The 21,906-nt window shown below is 35.8% G+C and overlaps 3 protein-coding genes across 4 annotated transcripts; 1 reads left to right on the top strand and 2 right to left on the bottom strand.

Annotated features, from left to right (window-relative positions):
- Positions 1 to 106: 106 nt before the first annotated feature.
- LOC135684325 (conserved oligomeric Golgi complex subunit 3) lies at positions 107 to 15,794 on the bottom strand. Of its 2 annotated transcripts, XM_089115486.1 has the most exons (24): positions 15,522 to 15,744; positions 14,557 to 14,667; positions 14,124 to 14,185; positions 13,658 to 13,823; positions 12,994 to 13,068; positions 12,331 to 12,420; positions 10,355 to 10,489; positions 10,074 to 10,148; positions 9,343 to 9,386; positions 8,531 to 8,657; positions 7,358 to 7,449; positions 6,778 to 6,883; positions 6,578 to 6,611; positions 5,904 to 5,983; positions 5,070 to 5,147; positions 4,700 to 4,748; positions 4,030 to 4,124; positions 3,352 to 3,441; positions 2,786 to 2,989; positions 2,563 to 2,604; positions 2,047 to 2,221; positions 900 to 1,027; positions 511 to 609; positions 107 to 264 (listed from the first exon to the last, which is right to left on the bottom strand). In XM_089115486.1, the coding sequence occupies exons 1-24, from the start codon at positions 15,663 to 15,665 to the stop codon at positions 238 to 240; spliced, it is 2,328 nt and encodes a 775-aa protein (XP_088971612.1). In that variant the 5' UTR covers positions 15,666 to 15,744; the 3' UTR covers positions 107 to 237. The 2 variants fall into 2 exon arrangements, with proteins under 2 accessions (XP_088971612.1, XP_065055921.2); XM_065199849.2 differs by lacking the exons at positions 107 to 264; positions 511 to 609; positions 900 to 1,027 and having other exon boundaries at positions 2,053 to 2,223; positions 2,564 to 2,604; positions 15,522 to 15,794.
- Position 15,795: 1 nt separating this feature from the next.
- On the top strand, positions 15,796 to 19,644 carry LOC135684339 (signal recognition particle 9 kDa protein). Its single transcript, XM_065199867.2, has 3 exons — positions 15,796 to 15,938; positions 17,737 to 17,805; positions 18,117 to 19,644. The coding sequence occupies exons 1-3, from the start codon at positions 15,855 to 15,857 to the stop codon at positions 18,204 to 18,206; spliced, it is 243 nt and encodes an 80-aa protein (XP_065055939.1). The 5' UTR covers positions 15,796 to 15,854; the 3' UTR covers positions 18,207 to 19,644.
- On the bottom strand, positions 19,257 to 20,347 carry LOC148957305 (soma ferritin-like). The gene is made up of 3 exons (XM_089115487.1): positions 20,120 to 20,347; positions 19,909 to 20,001; positions 19,257 to 19,703 (listed from the first exon to the last, which is right to left on the bottom strand). The coding sequence occupies exons 1-3, from the start codon at positions 20,222 to 20,224 to the stop codon at positions 19,383 to 19,385; spliced, it is 519 nt and encodes a 172-aa protein (XP_088971613.1). The 5' UTR covers positions 20,225 to 20,347; the 3' UTR covers positions 19,257 to 19,382.
- Between the last annotated feature and the right edge of the window lie 1,559 nt (positions 20,348 to 21,906).

Genomic DNA, 21,906 nt, shown 5'->3' with positions numbered 1-21,906 from the left:
TTTCAGTTTCCCAGCTATAAGTTCTCCTCGTGCAAATTCTTGCGAAAAAAATGTACAGCTCAATTTCCTTACATTTTTAATGAGAAGTACAAAATAAAATCCACTGTTTTGAATGAATTTAAATTTTTATATTCTACTGACTTTAAATATTCTAAACTCTTTCTGAGTCGCGTTAATATATTAATTCGGCCCCGACTTTGATCAGTTGCTTGAAAATCGTTAGGGAGTTTCTGCATACTATCGAAATGCCATGAGAAGTGAGACCTGGAAGAAAAAAGACCACGTTAATATAAGCCTTGACAGTAGATAAAAAATTCGTAAATACAGTGTGTAAATCTTGACAAGATTCTTGGATAAAAATATTTCATGCAAGTCGTGAATAATCTTTATTAAATAATAAGGGAAGCCTGCAAGCTTGGATTAGATTCCGCAAATGAAACTGGTTTTTTGTTGGGAATTAAGATTGGGAAAGAAAACAAAGAGCCTAGCATATTTATAATTCTGACAAACCTGTTCTTGCGATGGACATCCGATGATTTGTTGGTCTTCCAAGCTGTAATTTTCTTGCACAAGTTGAGACAGCTGTTTGTACACTTTCAGGACTTTTGTCTGAAATGAAGAAAAAAAAGAGATAGAAGCAAGTTGGTTAATATAGCACTGTACTGATATATACAACGTTGAACTATGGAAAGTATAGCATAGGGAAGATCTGGGAAAGAAAGGACAAAATAAGCATCCGAAAGGGTTAATAATCACCATTTGGTGTTTTAAGGAAGGATAGTTCATACAAACAGGAGAGGGCCACGATATCAGTCATTCTTTCTTTTGTTTATATTCTTTTGTTTATAGATAATTACGCAAAGTCATCTAAAAAAATTAGCGTTTTCCGGACAACTTACCTTAATGGGCTTGAATAAGATATACTCTGTTTCTTTGCTTGCCAAGTACAATGACATACTCTCCATCACCCCCGGCAGTTTCGACTTCAGCATCATGTAAGCCTCGCTGACCACTTTCCGCACGCTCTCTAGCGAAAGAAAAATCTAGTTTTAAGTTGACCGAGTTGGATATGAGCAATGACAATCTCTATGGTGATGACACAAACTACAAAAGTGCCATTCGACATGCATAATTCCTGTTTGTTGGGAGCTGAAGTTGTTTTGGAAAAGATTGTGGTCATGAGTCAATCCGATTATTTTAGGACCCAATGCTGCAAAAACTCTTCAAGCTACAACTTTCTTTCTTTGCAATTAGGCAGCAAATACCGCATTACTGCATTGCAAGTAGGCAGTAAATAACGCATTGCTATTCAAGGTCGTGTGTCCGTACAAGTAGTGTGATTTAAGGGGGCGTAGTTTGGTCTAAACCAATACAAGTAGCTTGAAATCCTGGCCCGATTCGCTCCTCCATGCTATAAAATGCTGCAAAATTGGCCCCCAGCTTGAAAATGTAATCCCTCCCTAACTTAGACCAACAGATAAATTAAAAGGAACGTAAGGGAAATTTTGAACGCAATTGGCGCGAAAACGACCCTACGTGAAAAGCGGCTTGCCTCGTCTTGGATCTCTGGTTGTCTGATTGTTGAGAGTCTGATTGCTGAGAACGTTTTAACACCCCCACTCAACATCAATAAAAGGTCACTGAACATCACCACACAAATATTGAGTGATGTTCAGTGAAATGTTGAGAGCGTTTTAACGGGGCTTAAGATGTTATTTGATAACCCATGTTTTTTACGGTGTTTATTGTTACACTAAGCTCAGTTATATGCCTTTCCTTGAAATCCGATAACATATTATCGTCCTCTTTTATGTATGATGATCCAAGATGATCCACGATGAAGATTTCTTCTGATTATTAATGATGATTCATAATAATTTATGATGATTTATGATGAAGGTTTAGTTCTGATTATTAATGATGATTCAAAATAAATTATGATGATTTATGATGAAGATTCCTTCTGATTATTTATGATGATTTATGACGCTACCTGAGATTCACTATTATCACTACATACTAAGCAGCGATAACAAGAAAGCTAACCTGGTTTTGCAAATGGCTGCTGGTTAATAATTTGGTGCTTGTCCTTGCCTTCCTCTTCAGCCAGCTGTGTCAGAGTGTCCATTTTATCGAGCAGCGAGGTCAGGGGACTGACGAAATTATCAACAGCCGTGCCAATGAATTGTTCACACACATTTTTCAGTTCTGCATCCACTTCCTGCGAAATCAGTAGATTTAAAACAATTTTGTGCGACATTTGCCATCACATGAAAGACAGAATTCTGTTGTGAAGATAAAAATGAACAATTTCTTTGTATACAAAAGATTTTGGGAGAGACGATTAAAGCGACTTGTCTTTAATTCATCAAGGGAATATTTAAAAAGGTAAACAAACATCTAAAACTATAATGCTCTTTATCCGAATTGGGCCTACGGTTCCGTTTATAAGAGTATTACAACCCTACAACAGAAGGAACACGAAGAACAAACCATGATAAGGCACAGATGGGCAACTTTGTTTCAAGAAAGAGAAAAGTAATTTTCCAAAATTTGTCTCACCTTTTTTGAGTCCAAACAGTATTCAGTTAACTGCGGAACGCCCTGGAAAATTAATCAAAAAATAATGTTTTGAAAAAAGTAAAAATAAGACTTTAGATAACTACTTGTCTTTGTGGTGGATAGTTTTCTAAACTTTTTTATCGTACAGTGCTACCAACTGTTTTACTCAGGTCATTTTGTGAAATAACCGATTACTCAAAGATATATTTATCTAACAAATTACCTCAAGAAGAAACTCCAGAATGGCGTTATTTGTACTCAAGCTAAGCAATCTGGTTCCTTTTGATAACAAACCAAAAGCAGCTGTTCTCATCTTTGAAAAATCCAATGCAACCTCTTTGACTGCGAAGTCGACATCAAATGGGGCAATCTGCTCTCTCAAAATCAGTAAATGTTTAATGAAGAACAAAGAACCGTTTATTGCACCCTGAGAAAAAGAAGATTTCGTTACGTTACGTAGATCTCGTTACGTTACGTTCAATACAACTACGGTGTCTCGCACAGAAAGACTTCACTAAAACACGGCGGTGTGAAAATTTATATTGTTTGAGACTCCATACTGATTCAGCTGGAAAACGAATTTACAAAAACGAAAGCTAATAGCCACAACGATTATCTCGTCACTCAAATACGTACAAAACTAATTATAATGACTTTGCAGTGGTTGGCAGTGTAACCACCATTTTGTACGGTCACTCGTGTAAAGCTACTTCATCAGACCGTACAGTCTCGCCAAGTTTTTCAGCAATTACAGAGGGGAGACATTAGAATGTTTGCGCCAACACAAACCTTTCGATCTGCAATTGTTCTGGAGGCACTCTTCAAAGTTGTTATGCAGATTGAAAGGGCTTCTTGGGCAAGTCCTTCAAACGTAGGTTTCTGAGTAAAAAAACAAAGTTTGTCACCAAAACAGCTAAAGATTTATAATCATTTTAGTGCTAAAAGATCATTTATCTGTCAATCTTCGGTTACCGCAAATCCATTACTGTCAGTAATTGTCAGCCTACAGGCTACAACCAAAATGGGATTTCATAAAAAGTAGAATTTACTGACATAGATTTTAATGAAGATAGCTGCCTTCCTATTTCCCTTCAGCCAGGCAATCTTATCAATCAACAGCGAATCATTTTTCCATCAACGAACGATTTGTAGAGACCACGGAGCATATTACAGATTAGGGGGACTGAAAGCTTTTGGGGGGGGGGGCTAAACACGCACAAGGCCAAAAGCAAAATTACTTTTGAAGTGTTCTAAGTACAGTTTTTTAAATTATTGGAGAAGAGCTAAAGTCCCCAGTTTCCAGCTTCCGCAGTCCATTGATTTTACCGACAAGTTAAACCTGAAGGAAGGGGATGTGACTGGCCTACATGTCTCACCAAATACACCCTTGATGGCTGTTTCGAAGATAAATATCGCAATGGAACGATATCCCAAGCTGTTCTACTTATAAAAAATTAATACACTTACTGAAATGCAATTGTAGAGTTTTGACAGGCAAACTAGAGTCCTGCGAACAGTAGGGTACCACATTGCTTGCTGGTCCACCATTGCAATTGTAGAATCTAGAATAAAAAGCACTCCCTATAAAATGGAAATGCCCAAAACAGGCATCGAGAGGAATGTTGTTAAGGATAGGAAATTGCAAACTTTCCATACGTAGAAACAGGCAATAAGAGACAGACCAGATTTTGGGGAGTAATTTGGCTTACATACTAATATCCTGGGTTCCGGAGCGTCACAAAGCCCCATTTCCCTATCCTTCACTTGACGGTCTAGAACCTTACTTTTTCCCTATCCTACTTTTTCGCTAAGTAAAAGACTAAAATCAGCTAAAATTTATTTATATAGATAAACCTTTAGATTATAACGAATACATTGAACGAAAGCCTACAAGTAAAACAACGTCAGGAAAATGATTGCCACAATTGAGGCTACAGGGGGGAATAGCGATGTGACGTAATGAGCCACGACAGCGCAGCGTCAGTTAACTGGCGACCAAATGTTGACAGGCTACCTAACGCCCTATCCGCGACAAAATGTAAAAAGTAAAAAGTAGGTGTTCATATACCAAAACATGTCTAATGCCAAAGAAACAAACTTTTGAGAATAAGTTTAGCATTTAAATAACAATACTGACAAGATTTATTCTCGGCTATATCTTCGACTTTTCCCATCAGATTGCTTGTCTGAAATTAAAAAGATAGTTAATCAATATCTTATAACGAAGGGAAAAAGTAGGTTGATGGCTAGACTATGAGTGATTTAAATAATGGAGCAAATCTGTACGGCAGGTGACTTAAGGGGATTGCTTTAAGATAAGACATTTTATATCTGTGGATTGCCTTTGATAATTCACCTATGGACCAGGAACATAACGATAGATGAGTCTTTGACCATAAAAATAAACAAAAAAGCAGCTACGATTGTTACGTGAAGAACTGGGATTGATTTCAAAATAAAAGCAGCTACGACTGTTATGTGAAGAACTGAAATTGATTTCCAAATACCTCCATCATGAGCTTGTCCGGATATGCTAAGTCTCCTGATGCTGGTTTGTAGTTTCTAATGTCATTTTGCACGTAGGTCTGTGAAAGAAACCTAGTTTTAGTTTTTGGTACCGCAAAGATTGAAAATAGCACCGAAGAGCGGAAATATAGCATATAAAAGTATTTTTCATCCGACCCGACACTACTCAGAGAAAAAACGTGGGATAATGACCATAGAAGAAGAAAATTGATGTTCAAATGCGGATCGAAAGGAAGAATGGCGCGTTTGTTAAAATTACTTTAAAGCTCTCCCGTTATTTTCGGTGCAAATCTTGGTGTAAACTTTCTGCTTCTTTGGACATCTCAAAATGACCAACAGTGAACCTTGCATGCAATTTTTCCGATATGAGCTGCAATACTTCGAAAGTACCTAGAATTGTTTACTTTTGAAAAAGGAATAAAGGAGTAGTTCTTTCTCATAACCACAGTTATAGGTGATCATTTTTCCTACACTATAAAATATCGATACTCGGGAAAATATATCAATTAGAGTCAAATGTTATCAGTTATGATAGTCTTCCATATTGATTCGTGTGATTTGGACTGCGAATAACATATCAGATTTTAAACGAATAAAAATTACGCTACTTGCTTATATCTATGGCATTCTTATCTGAAACTGACCTTTCACCTCATACTGACAGTTTTGTTTCAAAATGACCTTTCCCTTGATGCTTCGAATTATGAAAGTAGATATGAGGGAAATAGCATAAAAAAAGTAGATTTGAGGAAAATGACTTTGAAGCAAAACAAAATGAAGAATGCAAGACAAATGGGAGTTGTGGGCCTAGTCACCTGAGCCCTGTATACGAGCCTCTCTTGCACGTCTTCCAGCAGCTGCGAAACAATAACTTCAAATGCTGATAGCTGGTCCGCTGAAATTAGAATAATGGTCATTCAGTGAAGGCAAAATGACAGTAATAATTTTGTATCTGCTACAATTAAAAAAACCATTCAGAAAGCCGAAACTTAAAAGTACAATATTAGGATTATCGTATACATGTTGATACTCCTTCGTGCAGGCTTTTAAATAAAACATGAATGAAATAAAAAACTTTAAACTCAGCTAGTGAATGCTTGCTTTGAAAGTTAACAAGAAAAAAATATTTCTAGTATTCAACAGGGCAGAAAAATGGTGCGTTGAAATGCAACACAAGTCATTCACAAGACATATCAAATATTCTCTTTCTTTTTATTCAAAAATCTGCCTTGACAGAACTAAATAATTCTCTTCGTAAATTGCTTGTCCAAGTTATGACATAAATTGCTATTCCTGCTCCTATTATCTGACAAAAAGCGTTCATGGTCAATATTCAAAAATGTCAAAACAGAGTCAGAATTTAGTTACAATTTACACTTAACATATGCAATCACAAAGTAAATCCGTGCAGCCAGGAACGATATCATGTTGAGCAACATAAGCTTTCATTGGTAAAACACATTAATAAAATAAAAGATCAGATAATCACCTTTTCTTGCCACATGCTCTTCCAGCATTTCAACCTTCAAAATAAAAAGGCTTATACTTCAACCAATCATTTTATCTAAAGCACCTTGCCTTCTATATCTAATCTATTATCGCCTGACCTGACTTTAGAATCTCTTTGTAGAAATGAATAAACAAGTAATATATGGTATACAGAAGGAAGAAAATGCTAATTGTGAGTACCTTCAATATGTTGCAGAGCTCAGCCAAAGTTTCCATATGTGTCATGTGAATGATCAAGGGTCGAAATGTTTCATAGAGTGCGTTGCAAAATCCTTCAAGCAAAAAACTGCAATGAAATTGGACGTTAATTTAGAATATAATGAATTTCATTTATCATTCAAACAGCAAACAAAATAGAAGAAAACTAGCAAGTCAAACAACTATTAAGTGAGACAACTGGTTCTGAAGAATATTAGTCAACAGAAACATTTATCCTTTATAAAAAAGCTGAAAGCGAAACAGCATTTCATATTTTGTGCTTTTAAACTGTCCATAGACAGGTTGGCAAAATATTCGGAGCAAATGAGTTCTGACCAGTCTTGCATAAAATGATTACCTTGAAACATTCTAAAAATATTAGACCATTTTGCATTATAAATAGAGCTATATATACTACATTAGCTTCAGTAAAAATAATATTACATTTTTTATATACTCTAAAGTATTGGGTTTACATTACAAAACAACTAAACAAAACAAAGACACAAAAGTGCATATAAACCTACGAGAAAAGATCAGCAATCTTAACAGCTTTACTTACTCTAAACCTTCGCTTCTCTTCGTAAAAAATTCAAAATACAACTGGTGTTCATCTTGACAAACGTGAACAAGAAATGAGCAGCCAGACCTAAACTGTAAAGCAACATAAGTTTTAAATAGTTTAGAGCACAAAATTTTAAAAAAGGTATCACCCACCCAAAAGCATCAGCTTCAATCAACAACAAAAACTTTACAGGACATCACGTTTGAATTACAAAGCAGAAATTATAATGCTGTTAAGATGGAAAATCTCAATAACTCTCTAGAAATTATTTTTCTGTTTCCACGAGATATTGTGGGAATTGCCTTTAATATGTTAAGATCTTGTGGCTGGAAAATCAAGAATACACAAATGGGGTATTTTGGACAGTTTTTTGTAGCGAATCGTATAAAATATAGCACAGTGAAGATTCAAAGCATCGAACATAGCATCAAATGACAGTTCCCAATAATGGACACCTACAAGCCACCAATTTTAAATTTTCTATGCTGTGATAAAACTTTGTAGAAGGAACCTCACTACAAAGGACCCTTCCCTACAACGGTCACACCTTTACAACGAGCAACTCTTTACAAAGAATACTTTCCTACAAAAGAGACCTCCTTACAACGGACACTTTCTTACAATTTACACCTCCCTACAATGGACAGTTCCCTTCGATCGACACCATCCTTCGATCGACACCATTTTACAAGGTATACCTCCCTACAAAGGACACATCCCTGCAAAAGACACCTCCCTACAAAAGACACATCCCTACCATGGGCAGTTCCCTTCGACACGGACACTTCCCTTCGAAGGACATTTCCCTTCAATACACCTCCCTACAATGGACACATCCCTTCGATGGATAATTTCGTAAATGGACACCTCTCTACAATAGACAGTTTCCTTCGATGGATAATTCTCTTCGATGGACACTTCCCTTCGATGAACACCTTTCTACAATGTTCACCTCCCTACAATGGGCACTTCCCTTTGATGGACGCTTCCCAACAATGGACAACTAGTTTTCGTTAATATGGTCTACAATCGATAACTATAACATATATTCATTATATGGAAGTTTAATCGCACATTTCATTACGTTACGATATCATTTTTTCCGTAAACGATACGATATAATTTCTCCGTATAAAGACAGTAAGATCTTATGTGAATAGGTCTCCTTACTAGAGTGCATTGATTCCGAGTATGTTGCTTGACCATTCTCTGTACGACACTTGAAATGTACGGCTGGAGCAGCTGAGCTCGGCATTCAAAATAAAGCTGCTGACAGTCCTTAACAAAGGAGTCATATCTAAAACAAAGAAATTAAACTTAAACACAATTAACCTGAACAACTACATTGATACAGATTATATCTTATATCATTTCTGTAGCATTTTCTAGCATATGATAAATTAGCTGTCTTCTCTGAAAAACTTTTCAATCTAACAAAGTGATTAAAAGGACCAAAGTTCAGTTTTATTTGTAAAGGCACATACATTTTCACTTTACTTATCAACAGAGGCTTTGAAAATTAAACATCAACTATAAAATCTGGAGACAAAAAACTCAGGTCCAATTCGTAAAACTTTTATCTTTTATCTCATTTTCAAACATATCTTGCGTTTTATTGCAACAAGTCTTGTCTAGTTAAAGCAAGCCGAATGCAAACTTGTGGTTGCACCCCTCTTTGAATCACGATAAAATATTTTAAAAAAGGACGCTGTTAGAAAAAAGGTTCTAATTTTGTCAGTTATTAGCTAATGCATAACAATAAACATGCCCTTCTGTTCGTCCTCAAGTTAAACCCCCTTAAAAAACTTATTTATCGATGCCATCTACATGTAAACCACGTGACAATTATGAATACAGTAAAGATACGCACACGAGAAAGTACACTTTTCAGTAAAGTCTAAAGATGGGTTATTTTTTAGTGAGTATATTTAGGCATTATAGGCTAAACAGTGCATATCAAAGGATGAAGAAACTACACTTACTCTGCATGGGTCTGCTGTTTTTGCTCAACCTGTTCCATAATATTCTGAAAACAAAGACAGTATCATTATATGCACCAAACATATCTTGATTTTAATAAAACCTTCCTCAGACAATGTCAAGGCTCCATATCAGATGAATTTGCCAATGAAACGTCGATTGCAATTATGAATAATTGTGTTTAGTGGAAATTAAGATAAAAATCGACCGATACCTTTTTCGACATATCATATTATCATCTGTTACGTTTTCACACATATCGACCGTTACGTTTTTCGACATATCATCCGATACGTTTTTCGACATATCATCCGTTACGTTTTTTGGACATATCATCCATTACGTTTTTCGACATATCATCCGTTACGTTTTTTCACATATCATCCGTTACGTTTTTCGACATATCATCCGTTACGTTTTTCGACATATCGACCGTTACGTTTTTCGACATATCATCCGTTACGTTTTTTTCACAAATCGACCGATACGTTTTGATCATGAACCGACAAACATACAATCAAAAAATTTCTTCGACTCGCTTCCAAACAATACTTAAGCAGTTAAGTTTAATTTGCTCTCAAAACCTTGAATTTCAAAAAACTATGAGCAAGTGCAGCATCAAAATGAATGTCATGTTAAATTTAACAAAATCTAAAGAAGTTTGCAATGATTTTGTTGGTGGCTTTTTCACACTGATTGTGCAATTTCTATTTCTGAGACATTAAAAACTTACTTTTATTCTGAAAGCTTGGGCTTTGAATTTGCCATACATCGTAGTATACAGGCCCTCTTGTGCGACTCCAGGATCCTTTGAATGTTAAAAGACAATGACAAAAAAGACATTGAAAGCAAAAACCTGACTTGATCATAACATTATACATAACAACACAAGAAAGAATACAGTAGTCTAAGAAAGTGACAATCTAATGATACAAAACATTTCTAATGACGAAGCTTTCCGATGCAGATTTAGCTGCTAAACATTACAAGCGTGTCTGAAACAGGACAGAATACCTTTTGGAGATGTGCATGTGCCTGATCAGTAGAATTCCGCAGTATTTTGTAAACGAGGTGCTTCAGCATGCTAAGTACTTGATTTAAGCATTGTTTGAATCGCAAAAGGTATGCACCTGAATCTTTAAAATGTGCCTGGAAAAATACAAGTTGAGTGCAAGAAATCACGATGAAGGCAAGCAAGGAAATGCAATTAAACATTGTGTTTGCTACTACGTAGCTTCCGAGGGTAGGCTTTAGGATTCTGAGAAGCTATGCTTATCGAGCAGTGCCCCGGTCCTTCCTCTCAATGTGACCACACCTCATGATTCCTGCGCCTGGAATTGCAGAGAGCTGGAGACTCCCATCACTTAAGTTGGTCATGTCAATCCCTTGGATCTGTAGTCAAAGACTCTTACCATTGAGCCATCTTTGCACTATATAGATCTGAAAAGGTCCGAAAAAGGAGCTACTCTATCTTTTAGTTTAAAGAATGGTCTAGCATTTGAAAACTAGTACTGGGCAGCACAGCTACATTGTAATCGAAAATACTTATTTTTAAATTGTGCTAACGTATATGGTGCCCTTTTATGAAAAGTAAATTTTCTAGATAGAAGGCAACTTTATTATAAAAACCGTTTTATCTGCCTTGTTATTCTTAATACTTGCTACACTTTGCCATGAATGAACATGTGAAATTATTCTGACATAAATGATGTTCCTAAATGTTGCTGTTGGCAACAATACAACGTGGCCAAACTGCTTCAAATGAGAACTTGGGCCATTTGTGAACAAACAGACAATATTCTAGGCCGAAATGAAATGCATAATATGGCTGGAATTATTTATCGCTATTCATATATATTAATGAAGCAATAGATAGTAAACTTAAAGTCTAGACATTTTCTGTATTCACCTGATAAAGATTTATGCTCGAAACGTCGTACCAAATATTCATTTCTTGTACAAAGTCGTTATTTCATTGCATCAAATCTTGTTCATTTTCGACGTACAACACGCACAACTTCATTGATTATCAATTTTCTGTATTTGCCAAAAACCCAAAGCCCTTGCTTCTACCATCAAGATAAACTTTTGGCTCTTGTCACATACAAATTCTCATTTTCTTACGACATACGTTCACTTAGGATAAGGAGATTCGTCAGCTCTCTGCAATTCCAGGCGTAGGAACACGAGGTCACCGCGTAAGGGAGGACTAGGACACTGCTCGATAATCATAGCTTAAAAGTTCCTTAAAACCAATTTCGGAGGCTAGGTAGCAGCAAATACCAATAAAACTTTCATCACAAGGTGTTCTGTAACCATTGAAACATCCATGTAATCTCTAAACCTATTTCGTCTGAAACAAAAGGGCGTCTCCAAGCATCTGATTTGCCACTTCACTTTTACTGTTCCCCCGTTTGACTACTTCATACATTTAATCTGATTTGATTAGCTCCTCTTTTAACCATAAATTCATCCTTTTTGCGATCGAAGTCTTTTTCCTGATCCAATTTGTCAGTTTTTTGGTATAGTGATTTTACTCTCTTCGGATTGCCTTCACTGAAAGGCAGCAAACACTAGTCAAAAAAGTCTGAAAAGAGGCTTATCTCTTAGGAAAGGGAGATTATGAGTCATGGTTTCTGATTGGTCGGTTTACATAATTTACGAAACAACCTTAATCAAAAACGTTTCATCCTGTTTGAAGTCGAAGCACTGGCATATAACTTACTACGCCAGTCATTTACTTTCTCAAGGTGAATGAGGAGTCAATACGCAATTTTACAACAATAGATACAATTAGATGTCTACAGGAACGACATAAAATATTAAGTCTAAGTCATTGCTGTCTACTTCATCATAGTCAATTGACTATGATTTCATCTACTATATACAAACTAAAAGACAAAATCTGTCTAAACGGAATGTAAAACAATAACAACAAAAACAAGAACAGAAATTTGCCTAAAAGCACAACTTTCGTGCAGTTTACTCACATTTCTCTCCATGTACGAGATACATTCGTCTATTCTTGTTAATAGTGGCACAAATGCTTCACCAGTCATAGAAATGGTCCCAGTCATTTTCTGTTCGAAAAAACAAAGTCAGAGGCAGATCAGCAAACACAAATTCCGAATAGGAAAATACATATTTAAAAAATGTCAGGGAACCTGGTTGTATCCTTCTACAGACTTGGGTGTAGTGAAAGAAAACTTGCAAAAAAATAAGAATGTTTTTCTGTTAGGTAGATTTTTACAAACTTGACTGCAAAGTAATTGTTTTGAAGTAAATTAAAAAATTTGTGATGATAAGATAAACAATGAAATAAATACAAAGATAAAACAAAGTAGGTAGCAACATACCTCAACAAAACTAACTATGATTTATGCAACTAATAATATCGATTGTACGCATCTCCTAAATCAATACTGTTATGATTCTTTGCATTCAATTTAACTTTATAGATTTAGCACAGAAGCAAAGATATTTAACATTGAAGCCTGCAGACTTCAGGGAAAAGGGGAATGCTTGTTTTTGTAAACTTTCAGTAAAGATATATTTTACAATATTTAATGTACCTTTGCAATCTTTTTGTCAGATTGAAACAGAGCTTTTCTCTAAAATAAACATAAATGAGTAAGAAAAATTTAACATCATACGTGTTTGACTACTTCAAGTGTACTGAAAAACATCAGACGTTCGGAAATTCCTTCCACTTGGCTGGTAAGTGCTGCCTGAAATACAAAAAACAAGAGGAAACAATGAATATCCAAAAATAACTATTTTGATCATTGTTTAAGGCCTTTCTTTGCTACCCTGACTAGATGGGTTCTGAAAAGTAAGATCTACAGACTAATGTATTTATGAGAACAGCACTATTCCAATTTTACCTATATTTAGGGAAATTTCCTGAACAAAAAATGACTTAATCAACCAGTGACATCAGAAACCTATCAGACTGTCTATCACATATGCCCCAGCTAGTTTCTGCTATTTAACTGACAAATAGAATTTCTTTGCTAGAAACAACTAGCTTACACATTGGAAAATGCTCTTTGTTATATGAGATGGGTAGATGTCAAAACTTATGGTCTAAAAATTCATTGTCAGGCTCAGTTAATTTTGAATGATACCTTAAGTACCCTTATTCCCTCATCCTTTATAGGTTCCTTAGTGTATATGTTTTGAGCAAATGTATTTGCATTCTGTTGCTTACCCCTCCTGAGCCTTGCCCCTAGGCTCTCTATTCTGAAAATTCTGGAAACTTAAAATTGATTATGAGACTACAATAAAATTCAAAATACTGACTTTAATTTCCATTACCTGTTCCTGGATAGACTGCTCACATGCATCATGCAAAGCTCTGGTTTGAGTCAACACGAATGCATACTTCTTTTGAAGATCTTCTAGACCATCAAGAAGAGCTCTTATCTGATCCAGTACTAAATCACATTTTTTACAATATTGATTGAGCTCATTTTGGTGCTCCCTGAAATTAAGAAAATACCTAAATGAAGTAAGAGTTATAATAACAATTAAAAGTTACTCAAAGAATTTAGATATTACATTTGAAAAATGTTCAGCCAATGATGTGTTTAGTCAATAAACTGATTTAACAAAGAAAACTGACAGCTACAAATTGAAAAACAAATTCTGTCAAGGTTAGACCACCTTTTCATATCAAATGTTTAGTTGAATGTGCTTTAATATTTATTTGCAAAACATTTATAGTTAAAAGATAACAAATCAAGATAATTGTAAAGATCCAAATTTCAAGCATCTTATAAACCTGTATGTGTACTCTTGGTCCTCCTCCATTTGTGCTTGGACTTGAGTGAACCATGAAAAGAACTGCAAATACAAATAATAGTTTAATCCAAACATTGTAAAAGAAAACTAAAATAACAGGCTTTTTTAAATGGTCCTTGTTGCTTTTAACTGGAGGTTGATTGCTGCTGCATTATATTTTGCCGCACCTGCTTATTTTTCAAAGAAGAAAAAGAATTGAGAGGAGATTTCATATACAATTTAACTGTACTGAAGTAGTTACTGGCAGAAAAAAATATGAAAATAATCTAGTATATATAATTGAAAGCATTATAAATAGAAGAGTATACATTATGAAGTGAATGTATTTGTAGCTATAGTAACAATAAGCATGGGTGCTAATGGAAACAAACAACAGGTCAAATTTCAATGACCTACAAAATCTATAGCCTGACCTGTTGTGCATTTTGTACTTTTTTCCCTCCCCATTCAAGTCCTGAGATTTCCTTTCCCTCTTTTGTGACTTCCTTTGGTTCCACTTTTTGTTGAGATGCAGCATCTTTAAACTGAAATTAAAGTTGAAGTTAGAATTCGCTTTACTAACACATTTGCAAAATAATTTTTAGTTGGAATTAACAATTTGCAGAAATGCAGCTGATACTCTTAAATTTGATGTCACAAAAACAATAAAGGGCAGCAGTTTCAACAAAAAGCCAATGAGCAATTTTTCTGAAGCATTATCGTTGCCCCAATACTTTCAGTTCAACAGGAGATGTATTACAGTATAGAGGAATCCCCGGGAGGGAGACAACATTGTTTTAGCAACAATGCAAACAGGGATTTCCATTGGCTGCATGTCATAACATAGAGCAAAGGATAATAGAACTATAGGAAAAATATTCTTAGGGAAACATCTTGTGACTTTACATGCAATAGGTTGTTTAGGCTGCTGGCTTTAATGTTGCCAAGACCAGTATTACTATGTTGTAAATGCATTCTCCTGGGGCACTGTAATGCAAATGCTTACAATATACATTATTACTTTAAGAGTAGAATCAAGATTACTTTCTTGCATAGAAAAAGTAGATGAAATGCCAAGCATGAAAAGCGATTGAAAATTTAGGAGGTCCTTCGATGACAGGGGGGCGGATGGGCCAAGTACCACTTTCTTGCAAGACAAAAGAGCTTTTAGCAAATTATTATTATTTGGACAGGTCTTTAATTTGCAAGTACCCCACCCCCTCCCAAGCAGTCAGCACTTTCCAAGTAGCTTCGGAGCCCCTAGCGTAGCGAATATCACCCAGAACTTAATGCATCATATGATGCAAAAAGAAAATTGCAATGACAACTTTTACTCTAGCTGCATTGATTTTAATCAATGTGTAGAGAACAGTAGGTTATTTCGAGATATCAGTCCCACCTTTTCAGGCAATGGCCTCTTGTTAAACGTACTCAGTTCTACGATACTAGCCCTCTGCTTCTCAGTTAGCGGTGCCAAAGGACAGCCCTTTGCATCCCATTGTGAAAGTGACTTCAGATTCTCCTTTGAAATCGTCTGATACATACTGAATTATTTCCTTCACCTAAAAGTTTTACAAAATCGATGTTTTCGTGGCAGCCATCAGCGGAACCTCGATAACAGAACGCGGCTAAGTAAATAGAACAGCTAACAGACTACAACAACAACGACGCTATAACAATCAAGACACTCGTGTCGACTTCTCGTCTCTTTCAATTAATTTCGACGTAAAAAATGACAACCAAAGGACCGTATGTCGAATCTTGGGAAGATTTCGCCAAAAGAGCCGAGCTTCTGTACCTAAACAATCCAGATAAGGTAATTATGGCTTTATTCTAGTTATATCAGCACTCTAATTTTTTGTTATCAGCATTGTTTGTTGCCAGCAACCCAACTTTATATCTAAGAGTAGGGTCACGTCGCAAATTGAGAGATTGGGAATAAGCTGCGACCAAAATACGCCATTTATCAAAACATTTTGCATCCAGTAACTCAACTCAACTGACGATCGAATTATTGATTGATTGATTGATTTTGATTCTTAAGAGAATTGAATTGCATAACAAATAAGATAATTGCTAGTTAAATCAAATGTTTACTTTTAAGATGTTTACCTTCTTAAGAAGTATCTTCCAAAATGAAATTAGTCTAATTTGTATTCCCCAGTTCTTGAAAATATAATGTAGCCATGTATCTGCTGCGATTAAGTTAAACTTTTAACTTTTTGGTAGCTGATTTCTTTTCTATTCACTGTGCTGGCTAGACTGCAGAGTTTTGGTGTGCAAACGGAATGCCTTGCCTGAGCAATAGTTTTTCCTCAAATCCTGTCTCTGCATATTATCAAATTTAGATTGCAGCAAGGATTTTATGTGAATCCCATGCAGTTTCACAATGAGGCTCGGAAATACTATTAAAGAATAAAATCCTGCAGCTTTTAACCCAATATTTCGAAACAATATTTGTTCCTGTGCAAGCATAAGTGGCAAAAGCATTTTAAAATAAAAACTGAACTGAACTGCTAAAAATAATTCCCCATACAAAAATACTTTGCAGTTGGGTTTGCTGGTGAAAGCCCAGTCTGCATTTTTTGTAGAAAGATATTCTCATGTTGTGGCACCTAGATAGTCTTAATTAGTCCATATTCACTATTGTAAAAACTAACATTAAATAACCTACAATACATTGTTGTGGGTCTTTTAGAGAGAGTTTCAAAAGTCTTTTCTCCATGGAACCTGGAATGTCAAATCTAAACATTGTTTTCAAGTTGATACAATACTTTCGCAACTACAAAGCTATATTGTGGCAATTTTGTTTCAAATGGGGAATAACTTCCAGGTGTTTCAAAAGCTGGATTTAAACAGCATTGATTCAAAAGCCTTACTTGATTTTCTTCTCTACAGTAGCCCAACAGGAGGCATCCATAGCATATATTGAAGCGACTAACAGACTAACTGAAGTAGAAACTTGAGGAAAGCTTTATGTATCAGGGCATCAGCATCAGTAACCCAGTGTTTACTTTCTCTCATCGACTCCTCTACTTTAACCTATCTTGTTATCTAATGCCATCATTAATATACCTGTAATCTACCCTAAGTCCATGATTCGCCTGCCCTAAGCTTGCACATGCAAAGCACCTGACAATGGAGATAGTGTCTTTTTTCACAAAGTGTTTTTTTTACATGGTTATTGTTAATGTATTGGCTAAGTGCCGTTCATAGCCAGAACCAGATGTTGTCATGTCTATTTCTACTGTGGACAGCACAGAATATTGTCTTTTGTTAAAAAGAAAAACACTTTCAGATGTTCCTTTGCGCTTTTGCATATGTGCAAGTTTTTTGCAATAACTCAACCATTTAGTACAACAGTTAAACATTGAAATGCAAAAAAGTTGCTTTTTGACAATAAAACTTTTTGATGTGGTGGTTAGCTTAGTAAGTCCAGATGATTTGGAATGGAGTAGCAATTATTTGGCTAGATTGCCCAAGAATGGCTAATCAAGATATCAATAATCACAGGAACACAATATTTGTTATTGTTTTTGGTATAAAATGAATAACATCTCTTGGCAAACTGTATTATTTTAGAATGAAACTGACATTGTTTTGTTTTGTTTTAGATTAGATTTGTTGTCAAGTATAGAAACTGTGATGGAAATCTTGTATTGAAGATAACAGATGACAAAGTTGTGGGTGTCATTTTCAAGTCACATGTTACTTTTCATGTTGTTGTTGTTTAAAATTTTCCTATTCACTTAAATGTTTACTGCAGAGAGACAATCCCCCCCCCTGCATTTTCTTACTGATTGTAAATTTTTTTTCTATTCAGTGAACCCTTCCACTTTAAATTTGAAGGTGTAGCCCTTGCACACTGTTTTAAAACAATGACATTATTGATTTTTACAGTGATTGGATGACAAATTGTTTAATGGCTTCGTCAAATTTGATCTTCTTTGAGAATGAGACTACATGTTTACTTTCAAATATATTTCTCTTTTAGTGCTTGAAATACAGAACAGAGCACGCACAGGATGTAAAGAAACTAGAAAAGTTGAACAGTGTTTTGATGAGGCATATTTGTACAAAATAAACCTGGGGATTTTAGCAATCTAAATTGAGTTGTTAGAACTGTATTTGCTCCATAAATTGTATATTATAACTTTTGCAAAACTATATAGATGCTTGATCTGTTGTCCTTTTTTATAAGCACTTATATGATTGAGTAGAATAGACAGTTGGTTCATGTATTTATTGGTGGCTGATATCAAATGCGCTTCTGGAATAATCCGGCCAACCTCATATATTTTGACAAAATTCCACCCTGATTCCAGCCAACCCTTTTTTTACTATGGTAAGTTTCCAACCCTGCCCTTCTAGTAGATGCTTTTCAGAAAAACCATTCTGTACTGCCTGAAATAACTGTTTAGGAAAACAGCACTTCCTACTGTATTCAGTTTTGACAAAAGAACACCTACCTAAACATTAATTGACTTCAATCTTTTCATATAAGAACAATTTTATAACCACCAGCCTCCAAATGGTTTAAAATGAACAAGTAAAGAACAAGATGAGTTTAGTAATTCTGGTAAGTCCTGAGACTCATTCAAAAATCCAATCTCAAAAAAGAAGTTGCATTGTCCAGATTTTCAACATTTTTAATAAATAAAGGATGGCCCACTCATTTTGTTGGCGTATGGGCGAGAACACACCCCTTGAGAACAAATAGTTGGTTATTGCAATTTTTTGGATATTTGTTTTAAAACTGTTTTGAAAAAAAATGTTGGGACAACTAAGAACAGCTGGTCTAAATTTAAACTTCTTGGTTCCTTTAAAGTGTGTGCATGGCTGCAAGAAAACATCCACACCACCCCTTTTGTTGAAAAAATCCACCAACCCCATTTCTCACACTACAGAAATTTGCTCCTTCCCCTAACTGCTGACTTGCCTTATGTGGTTATGCAGCAAAATTTACTCAGGACCTCATCTTGCACTTACTGATAACTTGCAATCTATCCTATACCCAAAATATCAAAAAATATTGTATGTTTAGATTGCTGAAATTTTAAATCAACTTTAATGTCAAAAGAACCATTTGTGTCATCAAAATTTCAAAGAGAAACAACAAGTAAAAAATTGCAACTTTTGTTTACTTTAGTTCATTCAGTGCATTTGTGTGAAAACTATGTAATACATGTCACAACTTTTCTTTAATCAACAAAAAAGAGTTTTTCTTTCCAAAATCAACGCAAGTTCATGGTTTCAATGTTCATTCACCCAGAGTTTCTTTGTCAAACAAGTATTCACCCAGCCCTGTTCCAACACGTTTGAGGTTGGTGACATGACCTGCAATTTCCTTGATTGACTCAACTTGGTGTGTCAGGAACTTTCCTTCAATGAAATCTGTCATCTGTGCATCGTTGTGGGTGCTAGCCCTTGTATGCAGATCAAGTAAAGATTGGTTCACTTTCTTCTCGAGTGCCAATGCTTCCTCCATTGCCTGGAGCCCTGATCCCCATTCGTCCTTGGAAGGAGTCTTCACATCAGACAACTTTATACGTCCACCTCTTTGGTTCTGGAACTTCATTAGCTACAAAAAGGAAACAATTCATTACTCTGGAAACCATTACAAGTACTTGGTCAGAACCAACTAACACAGGTACAAGTTGGATCGGTGTAGCAATGAACTGATGATTCTGACCTAAGATATTAATGGGGATAACTCGACATCGAAAAAAAAATTTACTTATAATTTAAAAAGCAAAAATACGAGGCCAATTTTAGAGGAAACTTACGATTTCCGCATGCTCGCGTTCCTCGTCAGATGAATGTTTGAAAAACTTTGCAAAGTTTGGGAGAGCAACATCATCTCTGTCGAAGTACTGGGCCTAAAAAGAAAAAGAATTTGAAATAAAGATCGAGACTATCGTTAAATTTCCGACGTGTCAACAAAAACATGGCGGAACAACTATGGCCTAAGTTCGAGTTTACATAATAAAATCTCACCATGGACATGTACACATAGCTAGCGTACAGCTCAAGATTTATCTGCATGTTCACCATGGCTTCGCATTCTTCGTGGTAGTTTTGTCTTACTTGTGAAACTGCCATTTTTAATCTTTGGTTCTTAATTCTTGTACAGTAAAATCTAGATAAATGCAACTTGGCTAGTCCACCCGTTCAAGCACTGTTGAAGCAAGGTCAGACGTTCACCCAAATTTTCTGAATGCGTTTTCAGCGCAACGACGCCAATTATACATAAAATCATGTGACTGATCATATGATATTGTGCAAAGGTACTGATTGGTGAAAGTTCAAAATGATTGGCAGATAGAGAATTTGATTGGCATTCTCGTGACTTCTTCACACTGAAAATAGAACAACCTATGGAATAACGATTCAGCATGACACAGCAAAAAGTATGACAGTCAAGGTTCCCACTTTGAACCTTAATCCGGTGTCAAGGGATACATCAGAGGCCGCAATATGGATCTCAGGTGTGACGTCATAAGAAAAATATATTTTTAGAATTTTTGAATTTCGACAGTACAACCGAAAAAACAAGATGATGCAAAATCAATTAAATAGAAGGTGATTTTGATAGGGAGAGAGCAGCGAGCCTAAACTTCTTCTAAACTAATTTGAAGCACAATCACACCAATGTGTTTGCACACAAAGATGTATTTCATAACTCTCTTTAGGAATTTTACGATTAGGAAGGCTTACTTTTATGATTTAAACTTTCAAAAATTCGGTAAAGGCAAGTCACTAGGTGGTTTCGCAAAATTCCTAAAGAGAGTTATGCCTGTTGATTTTTTTCATTTTGTCAAACAACTTTGGCTCTAAAGTTTAATGTTAAAACAGTCCCTTGGCAGTTTAGTAGTGCATTAATTGCACAATTCGATATGCTTGAATAAGATAAAATGCATATAAACCTTTGAAAATGCTCCTAAAAGCCATTTTATAGGGCAATAACAAAAAACGTGCAAGGGTGTATATACCTTGAGTGAGTGTATGAACTTTATGTTGATGTTGCAACCAGGGGCGAAACTTCACTATTTTCATTAGGGGGGTATGAAGCTTAGATGCCCGACGAAAGGGCGTGGCATGCTTGATGAAAGGGCGTGTCATACATGAGCTTCATTTTTAGAGCACATCGCCTCAAGAGCTGAAGTCATCGGGAAGCCCGTGAGAGGGTCTTTAGACTCAGGCTGTTTGTTTGAAGTCAAGAAGTATGCCTCTAGTTTTTCTGGTGGCTATAAACATTTGTTTCCGAAAAGCAAGCATTTGTAAGGCCTGTCTTTTCTATAAAAGAAAAAAAGTCTTCAATTTCTAAATCACCTAGCTATTAAGAGAGCAATTCGAAAAAGGGGATTGAAGTGGGGTCTCAATTTTATCAAAGTGGAACGTCAAAACACAGGCGGGGGGGGCGGGGGCTTGTCAAGGGAAAATTTAGAAATCACAACAAAAATTTTGTAAAAAGCTCTCTTGTTTTGCAAAAAGTAGGGGGAATGGGTATGCACTGTGCTCATTTTCTTCTCGCATCAAACACACTTTACTTTCCGTCTATACTTTCGCTGTCGATCAATACTTCAGACATGTGCGTGTCGAGCTCGAGACGAAAGCGCTGATCGGTGGACAAAAGACGGAAATGTATAGTACACCCCCCATACCCCCCAGTAGTTTCGCCCCTGATTGCAACCCTCCCCTCCCAACCCTGTCTTGGTATTTCCAGGTTTTTGCTGGCATGTTCAGTCTCTATTTACTTTTCTTCATGTATTAGCTAACGGCCG

Source organism: Rhopilema esculentum, unplaced genomic scaffold (assembly GCF_057945365.1).
Source record: "Rhopilema esculentum isolate cy_ngs unplaced genomic scaffold, ASM5794536v1 HiC_scaffold_34, whole genome shotgun sequence".
Taxonomy (NCBI): Eukaryota; Metazoa; Cnidaria; class Scyphozoa; order Rhizostomeae; family Rhizostomatidae; genus Rhopilema; species Rhopilema esculentum.
The sequence above is the reverse complement of the archived record's forward strand: the minus strand, read 5'-3'. Positions and strand labels throughout refer to the sequence as shown.

Excerpts from the sequence above, each read along its gene's own strand:
- LOC135684339 (XM_065199867.2), top strand. The coding sequence starts at position 15,855 with ATGACAACCAAAGGACCGTATGTCGAATCTTGGGAAGATTTCGCCAAA. Across the intron at positions 15,939-17,736 it reads ACCTAAACAATCCAGATAAG|ATTAGATTTGTTGTCAAGTA; the intron begins GTAATTATGGCT and ends GTTTTGTTTTAG. Across the intron at positions 17,806-18,116 it reads AGATAACAGATGACAAAGTT|TGCTTGAAATACAGAACAGA; the intron begins GTGGGTGTCATT and ends TTTCTCTTTTAG.
- LOC135684325 (XM_089115486.1), bottom strand. The coding sequence starts at position 15,665 with ATGTATCAGACGATTTCAAAGGAGAATCTGAAGTCACTTTCACAATGG. Across the intron at positions 6,612-6,777 it reads AGCTCTGCAACATATTGAAG|GTTGAAATGCTGGAAGAGCA; the intron begins GTACTCACAATT and ends TTTATTTTGAAG. Across the intron at positions 610-899 it reads TCTTATTCAAGCCCATTAAG|ACAAAAGTCCTGAAAGTGTA; the intron begins GTAAGTTGTCCG and ends TCTTCATTTCAG.
- LOC148957305 (XM_089115487.1), bottom strand. The coding sequence starts at position 20,224 with ATGGCAGTTTCACAAGTAAGACAAAACTACCACGAAGAATGCGAAGCC. Across the intron at positions 20,002-20,119 it reads GCTATGTGTACATGTCCATG|GCCCAGTACTTCGACAGAGA; the intron begins GTGAGATTTTAT and ends TTTTCTTTTTAG. Across the intron at positions 19,704-19,908 it reads AACGCGAGCATGCGGAAATC|CTAATGAAGTTCCAGAACCA; the intron begins GTAAGTTTCCTC and ends TCCTTTTTGTAG.